The 14,391-nt window shown below is 41.7% G+C and overlaps 1 protein-coding gene across 1 annotated transcript in view; it reads right to left on the bottom strand.

Moving 5' to 3' along the window:
- abca2 (ATP-binding cassette, sub-family A (ABC1), member 2) overlaps window positions 1-14,391 on the bottom strand; it is a 58,695-nt gene that overhangs the window by 22,317 nt on the left and 21,987 nt on the right. The window contains exons 5-15 of the mRNA XM_037481869.2: window positions 11,714-11,835; window positions 9,688-9,801; window positions 8,209-8,430; window positions 5,507-5,874; window positions 4,768-4,927; window positions 3,123-3,251; window positions 2,869-3,036; window positions 2,553-2,649; window positions 2,023-2,196; window positions 394-496; window positions 76-190 (exon numbers count right to left, since the gene is read on the bottom strand). Coding sequence (XP_037337766.2) covers window positions 76-190; window positions 394-496; window positions 2,023-2,196; window positions 2,553-2,649; window positions 2,869-3,036; window positions 3,123-3,251; window positions 4,768-4,927; window positions 5,507-5,874; window positions 8,209-8,430; window positions 9,688-9,801; window positions 11,714-11,835 — 1,772 coding nt within the window. The remainder of the gene's footprint in view (window positions 1-75; window positions 191-393; window positions 497-2,022; window positions 2,197-2,552; window positions 2,650-2,868; window positions 3,037-3,122; window positions 3,252-4,767; window positions 4,928-5,506; window positions 5,875-8,208; window positions 8,431-9,687; window positions 9,802-11,713; window positions 11,836-14,391) is intronic.

The following is a 14,391-nucleotide window of genomic DNA, read 5'->3' as shown; positions in this document are numbered from 1 at the left end:
ACGGTTGGCAACCCTACATCAGGCGGACATGTAACCAGAGGATGTGGTGAAAGATATATTATCCTACAGGCTCACCTCTTTGAGCCGGTGCTCCTTCTCAGCCACAATGTGCTGAATCATCATGGCTACGGAGTAAACCCAGGAGATCACCATGCACAGAGGCATCATGTGCTCAATCACAAACAGAAAACTGGAAAACACACCGTGTCAGGGTATCATCATCAAATACACACAATCACTTCAGACCATAATGCATTGCACATTTCTAAAAAAGTATAAACGTGCAGTACTTTGTGCTGTATGACATCAGACAAAAAGAAAGCTATTGAAACATTTAGAAATCTCCGGATTATGACCTTAACGAGGCAACCAGCGACAGAAGGGGATTCTTACTCGTCTCTGGTGTAACATGGGTAGGGGAACATCTGGACGTAGTTACCGGGCTCCACCACATCGTGGCCCACAAACGTGTTGATGATGGCTCTCTCAATCATATCTGGAGACACAGAGAGACTAACTGATGCTACTAAACACCTAGCCTGCTTTTCTGCTCCTCTTCCTTAAACTCTTCACAGTCCTGTTTCCTGAATCCTGAATGTTTTTATTTGTTAAAATAACCCATTTTCTCCCTTTGTACAAAAGTTGAGGGTTTGTTTCTTGTTTTGTTTTGTAGTTTCCTGTCTCTTATGTCCCTGGGGTAGCTTCCCTTCCTGCCTTGTCCTGTCATCCCCTGTGATTGGCTCCCGTGTCCCTGATTGTTTCCACCTTTGTCCAATCACCTGCACCTTCCCAGTGTACTTGAGCCATGTGTCTTTTGTCCCTGGTCATGTCATTTAATGTCTTTCCTGAAGAGTTCGTTTGTGAGTTCCTGGTCCTTGTATTTGTCCTAGGCATTTTGATTTGGAGTTATTGTTATTCCAAAGTGCTCCTCACTCTTTGTGACAGAAGTATATTGAAGTTGGTAGAGAGAGCCCCTCCTTTGCATTATCTTTTTAAAATATGTATAATTAATTTGAAACTACTAATGAATGTCTGGGGGGGGGCAGATTGCTTCTTGTGTTAGTTGGGTGTGTGTGTGATTGCTCAGCAAAGTGCAGAGATGACATCATCTATTCCAGCAACTTGACTCCATTTGTTGCATAAGACCAGTGACCTTCACTACAGTGAGGCTGAAACATTCAAGGAATGTACTTCATCCTGTTCTATCGTAGGTACTATTAATGCTGCACAGATAGTTAATGCTGTGACGAAGGTATTCAACTTTCATTAATATGCTCCTCAATATTACTTTTTTGGAATAAATAATACACATGAAAAGAATACAAATGCTTTGTAAAACAATCTTTTAGAGAGAATTTGTTTAACGGATCTTCCTTTTATCACTCTCTTCCACTTTGAAAAAGTCCTCCGTCTGAAGTCACTTATTGTACGTCGCTTTGGATAAAAGCGTCAGCTAAATGACATGTAATGTAATGTAATGTAAAGTCAAAGGGTCAATCGAGTTGACCTTTAACCACAAGGTAAAGTGTCCTTGAGAGTTACTATGACTACCGAGATGGAAAAGGCTGAGCTTCCATAAAGGGACAGCCGAACGAAGTCTAAGTATGTGACACCTAAAACAAAGTCCAAGTTCACTCCACTCCTTCAGTTCTCACTCCTCCTCCTTTGATCCATCTATGGTGTGTGACTCCCTAACCACTCTAGGGTTGTGGAGGGGAGCCACACTCACTTGAGGTGCATGTCTGAACTGTGGGAGGAGCTGGAGAACCCTGCTGCCCTGGGAGGTCAGCTCCACGCTGACTCCTGTCACCCCACCCCCCCTTCCAAATGTACAAAGGCCGTTGAGTTTTTTTATCACTAACGCTCTTTTACACTTTAAGGTGAATAGGACAGTTTGATGTTGTGTCAACTTGATACAACATTCTATTTTCATAATCTCACATGTCAATATTGCATCAAATCCATGTTCAAGCTGCTATCAGCAATAATGATCTAGCACCCACTAAGAATTGCGTCACTTACCTTGGATCCATACAAAACCGTAGAGGAAGTAGAATTTCCCCCCGGTGTTGGGCCCGGGACGCCAGTAGGCCCGTCTGATCTCGTTGGTCTTCTCTGTAAAGCTGGAGTTTTGTCTAATTTTGTAGAGAACATGAGGTGGCAGGGAGCCATCTTTGTTAGTCTGGACAATCACACCTAAAACACAAGGAACATATATTAGGTCCAAAATTCTTGTTTGCAGCCTGCTGTCCTGTCCGGGTGTTAGGGGTAAATGATTGGACCACTCCAGGACCTGAGGAGGGACAGAAAGATCGGTCCCTTCCCTCGTACTGGGGGGTGTCATCCATCAGAACAGTACCTCAAAAACAATGTATGCTAGTGTTGTATATTTGGTATTATACTGTATATATATAGATAATTATGTGTATATACATATACCAGAGTATTTGATTTAAAGTTTAATTTAAAAAAGCTAAATATGTCTGCTCCACATTTCAGGCAGCACTTGTTGCTCTTGGACGAGGTAGCATGTTCGTGGAGGGCCGACTCACTGGCAAACACAGACACGTTGTCCCGGTAGGCCTGGTTCAGGGTGTAGTTCACGATGCTGTCCTCGTCAGGAAAGCCTCTAAAGACATCCACACTGACCTGGAGGCACGGAGCAAAGACATTCATCACAAACTACTGCTAAGTGCAAAGGGAAAGGTGATGATGTCATACAGCCACAGGAAGTTTCAATAATTGATAACTTTGAGTTATTTTGTTTTCTGTGCTTGGTCGCTCACTTACTGTTCATGAACTCTTAGCAGCAGCACCTGGAGGTCATGTGACATAGCTGACTCATGCACCTTTCTACACTCGACCAACCTTAGCCATGAAGCGCGTCCAGCCACAAGCAGCATTGTCAATGGTGTCCAGCTGTCCCAGCAGGGTGGAGATGTTTGGAAGGCTGTAGTTACCCTCCATCAGACCCTGCACCAGCTCACTGTCTGTGCCATTTAACAGCTCAGGGTGCTGCTGAAGCTCTGATGACAGCTGGAGGGAGAAGAGGAGGCTCTGTATATGCACTTTTTTCACATTCTGATAGCACTCAACAATGACCAGTGCTGTACCGAGTGTACCTGCTGGAGCCACACCAGGTGGTTGTGCAGCCGGCCCTCCTCCAGAAAAGTCCTGAGCTGTGCAGAGATGTTGAGCCACACGTGGGTGTAGTGTGTCACGTTGCCAACGAATGCAAAAGTCTCATTTGCCTAAGTGCAGAAAGTGATTTTTCCATTACATTTTGTATGAATGCTGCCAATTGTCAGGATGGTTTTACTCTTTTTTTCCTCCCCCTCCCCCGTCCATCTCTCTGTCTCTGCTCAGCCACAGATAATCAGTGGATGTTTGTGCCATTGTTATGGCTAAGAGAGGCCAGCAGCAACATGTGAGAGAGACACTGTTATCCATTGGCTCCATGGGACTCCTGCATGTTGGTCTGATGCATGGAACATAATGGATGAAACCATTCCCTCATTTCACTCCATTATTTGACATGATATATTATAGAAGTACTCTTCATGCATCTGTCATTGCCAATGAAACTGCACATGCAGCGTGATATAGAGTAAACTATTTATATATCTACACAGGTAGATGAAATCCACCGTTCTGATTGGTTGTGAGTGAGTCACAGGCTTTGCGGTAATGTACAGTACCTGTTCACATTGACCCCATTGTTCTATATCACTACACACTCACAGTAACACGTTGACATTTTAGCTTTTAGCTCGGTGGAGATCGCTGAAAAAAGACCGGAAATCCCACAAATGATTGTTTTAAGGCAATGTGAGCTTTCACAGCCGGACATTAAGGTGGACGTTATGATGTGAATGAGATGGTGAGGGACCCAATGCTGTTTACATGCACGTAGGGGACTATTTGTCTCTAGACTGATGAAATGTGATGCACAACGTTTGGTGGCTACAACTATTTTGTGCTGAAAGGCAACTATTATCATATAACTACTATTTATAATGTCACTGGTAACCGTGTTATGAAAGCAATAAGGTACTTGAGGCAGTACTTTATCTTCAATAATGTAACAGTTTGAGGGTTGCCTGAATACACCCTCAAACTATTACATTATTGAAGATAAAGTACAGCCTCTCGTACCTTATTGCTTTAATATGGCACAGACTATATATATATATATATATATATATATATATATATATATATATATATATATATATATATATATATATATATATATATATATATAAATTAAAACAGAAGAGATTTTAAAGCAAAAATCTTCTACTTTTTATTTATGTTTATTGTGAACAAATCCCAACAACAAAAAAATCAACAACAATGTGTTAATCTATCTGCTAATGTCTAATTATACTGCAATCTGGCTCTCAGTCAATTGGTTCAAACTGAACTGAATCTTTAAAAAAGCTGAAAATATTGAATTTGATTAACAGCAGGCCACTGTAGATTTTAACAACATTTCTCAAGCAGGAAGAAATTCGGGAACTATTTTCAGCAGTGGAGTAATGGAAACGTGATGCTCTGATTTGTATTTGGGGATGCAGGACAGTCTATGTAGAACAGGGTCTAAATAAACTAACGTGTAAGTGTTCGGCCCAATGAAGTAACATGACACAAGTGAATCCTTCTCATTCTGTGCTGCATTGGAGCAGTTTCCTTTAACCTCAGCATTGAGCACAACTTCTTCTGAGGATGATGCTAACAGCGCTGCTCATACACCAGCCTACTTGCCTTCTGAATTACTTTATCCATCTGAGAGCCAATGGGGGCATAGAGGATCTTGGGATTTGTAGTCATCAAGTGAACCAGTAAACCCAGATTCCTCTGTTCTTTGCTGGTGAATCCAAGAGAACTCATATTCCCCTGTTTCAAAGCCTCCGGCTCAATGATCCTACAACAGAAGAGCCACAGGTCACAGGTCATTCATTACCCACAAAGCAGCAATGAATGCTTCATCTAGTAGACATTCCCCCATGAGTTTCATATTTCATACACATTTTTATCGTGATACCAGAACAACTGAGGACAAAGCGTAGGTAAAGACACGCCACTACAGTGTGAACACAAATAATTACAGTTGATTATAACTTGCCTTCAGTTTTCTTCAGTTGTAATCACAAAGATCAATTGCTAAAATGTGGCACGAGTCTATTCCAAAGAGCAACGTAAAACCCTTTAAGTCTCTATGCTTCGATCAGACAGACAGATGTGGGGGCAGAGGTAAGTGTGTCTTTTATGGTTGTCAGAGATGTTTAGAAAGGCCCTGCCTGTGACCCAGTGTACATACAAAAGTACCCCTTAATGCAGGTGGTAAATCTTTTTTTAGCAAAAGTCCAAATATAAAAACGTCATCCCATAGGTCGTAAAGATACTTCTCTGTTCTTCCTTTCCTTCCTTCCACAACTCGAGAGCACATAAAGAATGCTATCATTTGGTTCTGCCATGGCTCGTCCCGTTTGGCCTCACCCACCTGTTGTGTCCACACAGGATCGGCTGCAGTCCGGCCCACAGCTGTACAAATGCAGAAAACTGAGAGTGAGGGTTCTCCACCTCCTCCTTCTCTTTCCCTCCTCCACCTCCCTCTGCCCCTTCAACCCCCTCCTCTCCCGGTATGTCCGTCGTGTTGGCGCCCCAGGTGGTGGCGTTAAGCGGCCCGGTCGTGTTTGCCGTGGAGGCTGAGGTTCGCCCGGTACACGCTCCTTTGGGCAGCAGGCGGGCCAGGCCGGACAGCAGGTCCACATCCTTCAGAAGCCTCTCTACATCCGCCAGGTCCTTCAACAAGGCCCCGAGGTCGGACTGAGAGAGCGGAACCAAAGAGCTGTACTGTTCAAAGTGAAGCTGGAGGTATGAGGGTGGAGAAAAGAGCTTATGAACAAATATAATGTGATCCAAATGTTCTGTTATGCAACAATAAATTCCCTGAGCAGACTAGAACTCGTCCAGAATCTAAATGAATCTAAATTGTATTTGTTCTTAAGGAGTAATAATAATTGAAAAGACAACTACAAGGGTATTCTACAAGTTTATTTTTACACTGTGTTCAATATCATCAAGGTAAACCCAAAACACACCAGCTGAATCTTTCTGGTCACAACATATGTCAGCTGTCAGTTACTTCATGTTGATCGTAGTTTAAAGGCAGTGTTACTTGGTCACAAAAGATGATAGTTTAAGAAATATATATCTGTTAATAAATATATTAAATTATTCTGATTTGAATTAAACGTGCTTGCCTCTTTTTAACAGCAGGGGCCAACAACTATTTAAAAATGAAAGAAATCATGTAAAAGTGTTGCTGTTTGGGAACAAAATTAACATGGAGTTTTCAACAGCAAAAGTAATTTGCTGTGTACTTTAAAAGAAGCTAGGCACTGTTCTTCTGCCCTCACCATATTGTATTTTGCAACCAGAAGTTAGTAGGAAAGGCTTAAAGTCGTAGGACGCAGTGATTCCGGGACCAAACAGCGGCTGGCGTTTTAATAGCCCCACCCTGAAGGAGTCGTTCCCACCTTGCCCTCCTCAGTTTGCTCTTTGGTAGACTATTTCTTCACCTGCACATGAACCCATCTCTGCCCTCTACATGTCAGCTCCTCTGGATAATTCATAATGGCGCACCACTAGTGCTCCTACTACCCATTAGTTGCATTATGGTGGGAACTAAGGTGCTGTACATTATCTGTAAATGCAAAGAGAGAAGGGACCGAGGGAGGCAACACTGTGGGCGGAAGTCAGAGTAGGGCTAGCCAAGCATTCATCAGGCCCTTTCAACCATGCCCGACAGCTGCTGGATGGTAGTGGGAAGCTGGAAGCTACCAGCAAAAAGCCTCAGAAGGAAGAGAAGGTCCCCCCCAGCCAGCGGTTCAATCCCTGGCCCTTCTAATCCCTGTTTATGTGTCCCTGAGAAAGATATAAAAGCCCTTATTGCTCCTTCGAGGTTGGGTCATTGGTGTGTGAATGTTGGAAAGGTTACGTCTGATGCCCCTGCCATCAGAATATGGATGGGAGTGAATGGATAAATGATGACATGTAGTGTGAAAAGCACTTTGAGTATTCAAGAGTATATAAAAGTGCAATAGAAGTCCATTTACCGATTACAAATACAGTGATTCATGGAAGGTCCCATCATGAGCACCTTTTTATATGCTTTATCCAACAGCTAATGACAGCCCCGCAGTCTAATAGCAGGTCTACAGTGCATCGTGAGGGGGCAGAAAAGACAATGTATATGCAGAAAGAGATATATTTATATGTGATGGTATTTATATGTGATGGTATTTATATGTGATGGTGTCTGTATGTGATGGTGTTTATATGCGATGGTGTTTATATGTGATGGTGTTTATATGTGATGGTGTCTGTATGTGATGGTGTATGATTGTGATGGTGTTTATACCTGATGGTGTTTGTATCGGATGGTGTTTATAACTGATAGTGATGGGGGCACATGGAGTAGTGTGGTGCGCTGGGAGCTGCGAGGTTAGCGGTTTGAATCTCGGCTGCTCCATGTGTTAAAGTGTTCCTAAAAAAGACTCCTAACCCCTAACTGCTCCTCAGGAAAAATGTAACGCATGGGTTATAATTCAATGTAAGTCGCTTTGGATAAAAGCATCAGTTAAATGTCATGTGACATAATAATATATATTGGACGTTGGTCTTGCAGTTGTCCTGCCTGACATCTCCGGCTACTGTTGTTATTATTAGTAGTCACATTATTGCTCACACCATTACTCCCTTTGTTATAATTTATATTTTACTGCATCCACTACAACTGTTATTATTAGCTATTAACAGTTTCAAATGATGATAGGGCTTACTACTGTCAACATTTGAATCATTTCTGTCACATAAATTGAACGTATTCATCTTTTACGTTGTTTATTCTGAACACATGATGACATGAGGGATCAGCCTCAGGTTTGCTCCTTTTTTCTTTCCATTGAAGGGTTTTTTCTTGTGCCCATGTGAGGGTTCTGGGACACAGGATGTTGGATGTGTACTAACTGTAAAGCTCTCTGGGGACAATTTGTGCTATACAAAATCAAATTGTCTCACCTTTCTTTAGTTACCAGACCTAGTATACCCCACAGGGCGCTCAAGGGTGATAGAACAACTACTGTCCGATTATTTGGTTGAATAACAAATACTTTTTGACATAAAATATTGCTGCTGTACCTTCTCACTGACAATCTGCGTGTTGATCTGCTCTCTCAACTGGAGGCTCATCAGCCTGAAGCGCTCTGACCTTTGACTCTGCCCTCCGCTGCACATTGCGCTGTGATAGGCCTGTAGCACTGGCTGCTGCTTTTCAGGCACCAGCAGGATGTTACTGAGCTCATTGGCCCTGTCCTCACCACAGGTGAGGACCTCCAGCATGGCTCCAGTCAGAAGGAAGCCCTGTGAAAAACAGACCGTTCATCACAGTCATCACGTCTTTATATTCCCATTTGGCTACGGAAGGCTAAGGTATCACTCCGTCTGAATCCCCATTTTATACAACTGCCCTTTTTTAATTTGGTTGTGATTAGAGCTGCAACTAACGATTATTTTAATAATCGATTCATCTGTCGATTATTTGTTCGATTAATCGATGAATCGGATAAAAAAATAAAAAATGTAAAAACATTAATTTCCAACCCTTTATTGAAAAATAGAACTGACTGTGCACTTTCTAAATATGTTTTGCACTAACAGATTGCTCCTTGAACATCCCTAAGTAAGCAAATAAAATGGACTAACACAAAAAACATACACACATCACATGATGTATACTTTACAGCCGCCAAATTAAATATTTTAGGCACAAAATCATGAATCATTGCCGTGGTGCTCCCGTGCCAGGCCATGTCGCTTTTGCATATCTTACAATCAGACATGTCAACCCTCCCGAATTTCAAAGCCCCTCCCGAAAATATCCCGGACCGACCTTTCTCCTGATTTCCACCCGGACATCAAATTTGCTGCACCATCCGTCACTGGGCGCGCTGCTTCAGACCGAACAATAATAAAGGTTACACCTTGAAGTCGAGCGCGGCGATTAGAACATAAAACTACTGGCGCTGCAAAGAAAACCGCAGCACCCCCCGTTGCCCGCTAGGACCCGCACCCCCCATTTCAGTGTGAAATATTAAGGTCGCATTGGCTTCTCTTCCTCCGCATGTTTCACAACAGTAGTACGGGTCTCTCCGATGTTCTGCTGCGCGAGCGCTCAACTTTTTTTTCTCAGCTCTGCGCGGCGCGCGCAACTTTCTTTTAATACTCAAAGATAATAGTCGCGCGCCACAACGAATCGATAATGAAATTCGTTGCCAACGCTTTTAATAATCGATTTTAATCGATTTCATCGATTCGTTGTTGCAGCCCTAGTTGTGATTGACAAGTTGGCCTCTTCGGAGAGTCTATTTCTGAATATGAAGTTCCCTGCAAACTTGAAGAAGTAAAAAACAAAACGCAAGGACAATAAAAAGTGTTTGAAACAGGGGAGTAAGCCAATGCCAAATGTATGTCATATCACGCTGAGACGAGCTCACCATGTGCCCAGCAGACAGCGCGGCTCCTTGTCTCGTGAGCACTAGAGGGAACTAACTGTAGTCGAGCTAGCTGTTGCTGCCATGAAGTGGAACTCGGTGTGGGGGGTGAAGTGTGTGAACTTACCTCCAGATGATGAATTATCTCTTCAGGGGTTTTTCTGGTGTCTTTTGTTCCCTGAATCCAACTCTGGGCTCCTCCTCCATCTCTGAGAGACGTACCAAAGATAAGACTGTACACCTAGAGGATGCACACACACACACGCATACACACACACACACACAACCACAACACGCAGATAAAGGGAACATCAAAAATGCTGGCTGTGGTTGATGGAAGACGCTGCAAAGAATCACTCATTTGTATTGATTTAGTTTCTCTAACAGAATAAAACTGTATTTTTAGTGTGATCACATGTCTCACAAGTTAAATAAAACATCAATAGGATTTAGTGTGATTAAATGCAGGTGTTCACTAAATGAAATGATCCAAACATTAGAGAACAAAAGAACAAAAAAGCAAGCCAATAGTTTAGTGTGTCGCACCTTATGGCACAAGCCTGGCATGACAAAGGACTGCAGCAGCCGCCCTGCACTGTACTGAACAACACTATCTGTCCACAAGCCCACAAGACCTGAAGATCTACCCACCGTCATTTGAAACGCCACCACTGTGTGGTTATATCAAACATATAATATAATACAACCGTACTATTGTGCAACAATGATGTTTGAATTGTATTTTGGGTACACATTTCTTCATTGTGTGATCTTCCCAAATTGATTGAGTTATGCCCCATGCTTAAGAACACACTTTCAACATATTGTTGAATAGAACTGAATACAGGTAAGCAGTAAGTCATACCTCAAAACAAAGTTAATTATGCAACTTTTTTGAATCCAGAATCGCAGTACTATTTGAAGATACATTTCAGTGCTGCTTTTTGCTCAGAGACAGAAATGGCTATCGGCCAAATAAAGATATCATCAGAGAAGAGTCAGACGAAGGCGTGGTTGCAAACGATGTGAGAACCACAGTAAGATACAAATGTGCGCAGATGAGTAAACACTAGAGCTGGTTTGTTAACATGGCCTTTCCACACACACCATATGAAGAAGAAGAGACAGTAACGTGACCAGAGAGTGATGATAGGGCGTTTTTCTACATGCATGCAAAGGGATGAGTTTGGTTTATGCCAAATGTATATGTGGCACCCTGGACATTTTAAGGACTGCTACTGGTTGTTTGGATTGTATTGTTTAGTGCCATTCCCCTGTCATTGTATTATTTTATTGTGTTCAAAACTGACTGTTTGAGTCTGGCTCTTTCCCCCTGGAGTGGCTACGGGACAGCACTTGTTTCCGCCAGCAGGTGGCGGTAGCGGGTTTAGTAGGCGTGACGGGCGCTGTAACACTTACACAGAGCAAGTGACTCCGGCTAAAGTCGGAAGTACAACAGGTTGTTGTTGTTTTTGATTTTGAGTGCGCTGTCTGTGTTATCATTGCAGGTAAGCAAATATATATGTAAGCCTGTTCGCAAATGTTTATGTATGTTAAGTTCGCCCGTTTTTGGTGGTTACATGTTTTAATGTCTTGTATTTAAATGTAGCATGTCGGCGACCAACAACGAGAGTAGCTAGCAAGTTTTCCCGCGCTAAGTGTTTGCGTCGCCGATATCGGGTTTTGAATGTTCATCTGTAACACACAGAGCAAGTGACTCCGGCTAAAGTCGGAAGTACAACAGGTTGTTGTTGTTTTTGATTTTGAGTGCGCTGTCTGTGTTATCATTGCAGAATAAAACACCTGAACGGAGCCTGTCGCAGTGTGTGTGTGTGTGTAACATATACACTGTATACAATGTATACACTGTATACAGTGTATACTGTATACAATTTATACTGTATACAATTTATTGGTATATCAGTATACAGTATACAATAGCCAATGGCTATTGTATACTGTATACTGATATTTTTGTTGATCTTATAGCAGTCTCCTTTTATACCTTCACATTATTAGATGCCTCCTTGGGATCTGTTGTCCAAAGGGCCACACGTTTTGACCTTTGACCTACAAATCTGTCGGATCTGTATGGATTCAGTGTTCTTTGTATCTACAAACATCACTATATGTGTGTGGCGTTGGTGACGCACCTCCCGGAGGCTGACTGGAGAGTTGAGCAGCAGGCCGGTGGTGGAGTTGGACAGGGAAAGGTTCCTGATCAGGAACTGCTGGAACACCGACGGGTTCTTCAACACACTGGCCAGCGTGAAGCCTGCATCCAAACACACACACTATCATTAGTTGGAATGCTTCAAGCATTCCAAGTATTGTTCTTCTTTTCTTTATTCCGCCTTTTTTTTATTCTATTTCTTCCGCCGCACCTTTCAACTCCTTCACACTTTCAGCTATTAAGACCATTCAAATATTAAAATGTTCAGCTCCTTCAGGGGAGGGGTGCTATGACTTTTCAGCTTTTTAGCTCTTATAATTGAATTAATATAAATTAAAAACATCAAACTTTTTAACATGGTTTCCAATGGATTAAATTTTCAAATCCTCTCAAAACTTGTTCAACTTTCAACTTTTTCAGCTTTTCCAATCTTTCAGCTAGAGACACCATTTAAACTTTAAAATGTTGCCACAAGTCTTAACAATTTCATTAAAAAAACAGCTTGTTGATATCTATTTTAGTTTTTTCATAATCACTAATTATGTTTCATTAGTTTTGGGGTTTCTTTCGAATTTAGAGTGGAGTTTTCCAGATTGTCCCGGGATTTAGAGTGAGCGCCGTGTCAGGATTCAGTAAAAAAAAAGAGGCACTTTTATCTTTACGGCCACAATATTCACTTTTCAGCCTTCATTTAAAAAGAAAACATTAGCTGTGCTTGCGCTGGTTGGACTCGTATAAGTTTGGAATCTCAGAGTTATTTACTTTTTGCGTGAGGAGCCCGATTGTGAGACAAAGTCTGCCCCGAGCCCCATAAGCTTCCATACAAATCTGCCGACATTTTTAAAAAAAACACACAGACGGTACACTGTTTGTAAACGGCTGTTTGAGCAGTTTTAAAACACATAGAGACATAAAAACTACACTCATGCGTTCGGTAGAGTCTTGGGTCCCTCAAAATGCCATTATTTTTTGGCTACCACAAATAGTTTTGCTCCAGGAAGCATTTGTTTGAGGTGTGGATTTTGTCTAAATCTCTTCACTCTCTTCACTTTGAGCTCATTAGCGACCAGCTGGTGATCGATGGACATAAAGACGTAGCTCAGGAGTCATCCACTGCGCAGGGACGTGTAGGTTTAACCGTGTTTAGCTAACCGTACATGGACGTGTAGGTTTAACCGTGTTTAGCTAACCGTACATGGACGTGTAGGTTTAACCGTGTTTAGCTAACCGTACATGGACGTGTAGGTTTAACCGTGTTTAGCTAACCGTACGTATGGACGTGCGTGTCGTGAGTTGGGACGGAGACCCGGGACGAGCAGACCGTAAGTAATGTGGAGGCTGGACCGTAAGATATTTCAAACATGTGAGAGCGATAAGTGATAGAGTGCTAGCTAGCTAAACTGCTAACGAGGCTACTCCCCGCTGGAAACTTAAAGCGGGGGTGTGACGTTGTTCATTCGGTGTTGTCATTAAGCTGCAGGCACGTGAGTTTATTTTCTTACGCGAGTGATACTATTACAGTTTTTCTCCATTGGTTTGGCTCAATTCTTGAAACAGAAATTACATTCTCAAAGCTCTTAATGCATTTGGTAAAATAGCCTATATGGTTCAGCACAACTACATAGATCACCTTCAAAAGGTCATATCTCACCCAAAACCGTTAACTCAAGCTTCAAAACCAAATCATTTTCTCATAAAAATAGTCAGTGCCCCCAAAATGAAAACTTCCTTCTCGATTGCTGTGGCTCATCTATCTCTCGAAAAAACGACATTCTCAAAGCTTTAAATACATTTGCCAAAATAACCTAGATGGTTTAGCAAAACACTATGGCACACCTGCAAAAGGTCATATCTCTCCCAAAACAGACAACTCATCAGTCACAACGAATTCCTTTTCTCATACAAACAGTCAGTGCCCTCAAAATGAAAAGTCCTTTTGTCATTGTTTAAACACTGCAGGTCAAAATGTTTAGTTGTTTTGTCACTATGGCAGAGGACCATTGAAATCCCTCATGTCCACCAGTCTTAGCCCAGTCCTTCATTGACAATGGTTACTGTACTGTTTTTTTTGTCTAGCTAACAGAATAAAATAGGATTTTAGGGTAAGATTAGCCTCCAAGGTTTGACATCACACATTGCACTCATACTACCGGAAATTGTAATTGCAATTATCATTCACAAACATAAAATAACTTCCATACATCAAAGTAAAAAGCAGCATAATATACTGTAAAATAAACACAGAAACAAAAACCAATGTAAATTATATGCATCCTACAGTGCTGTAAATAAAGCCGGTCAAAGAATAGATAAAATAAAGTTCTAGTTTCACCTGACTGTCAATTGTTGTAATACTGTGAATTTATCAAATGTTATTCATGGTATTATGTTCTTGAGTAATTTTGACAATTGAACAGACTATTGTGCATGTGATGACTTATACAATGAAAATACGCTGAGACGTTTTGGAGCGAAAAACAATTTGACTGAGAATCAACAATCAGTTTAGATCAACAAGATCTATTCACTTGGAAATTGTGCTAAACGTAGGCTACATGTACTTAATCATTTGCAAAGATGTACTGAGACATTGAGACATGTACTTAGACATTTGCAATTTAACCAAATGAATGAGAAATTCAATTCTGTATTGAGAAA

This window comes from Pungitius pungitius, chromosome 5, assembly GCF_949316345.1.
Source record: "Pungitius pungitius chromosome 5, fPunPun2.1, whole genome shotgun sequence".
NCBI classification, from domain to species: Eukaryota; Metazoa; Chordata; class Actinopteri; order Perciformes; family Gasterosteidae; genus Pungitius; species Pungitius pungitius.
The sequence above is the reverse complement of the archived record's forward strand: the minus strand, read 5'-3'. Positions and strand labels throughout refer to the sequence as shown.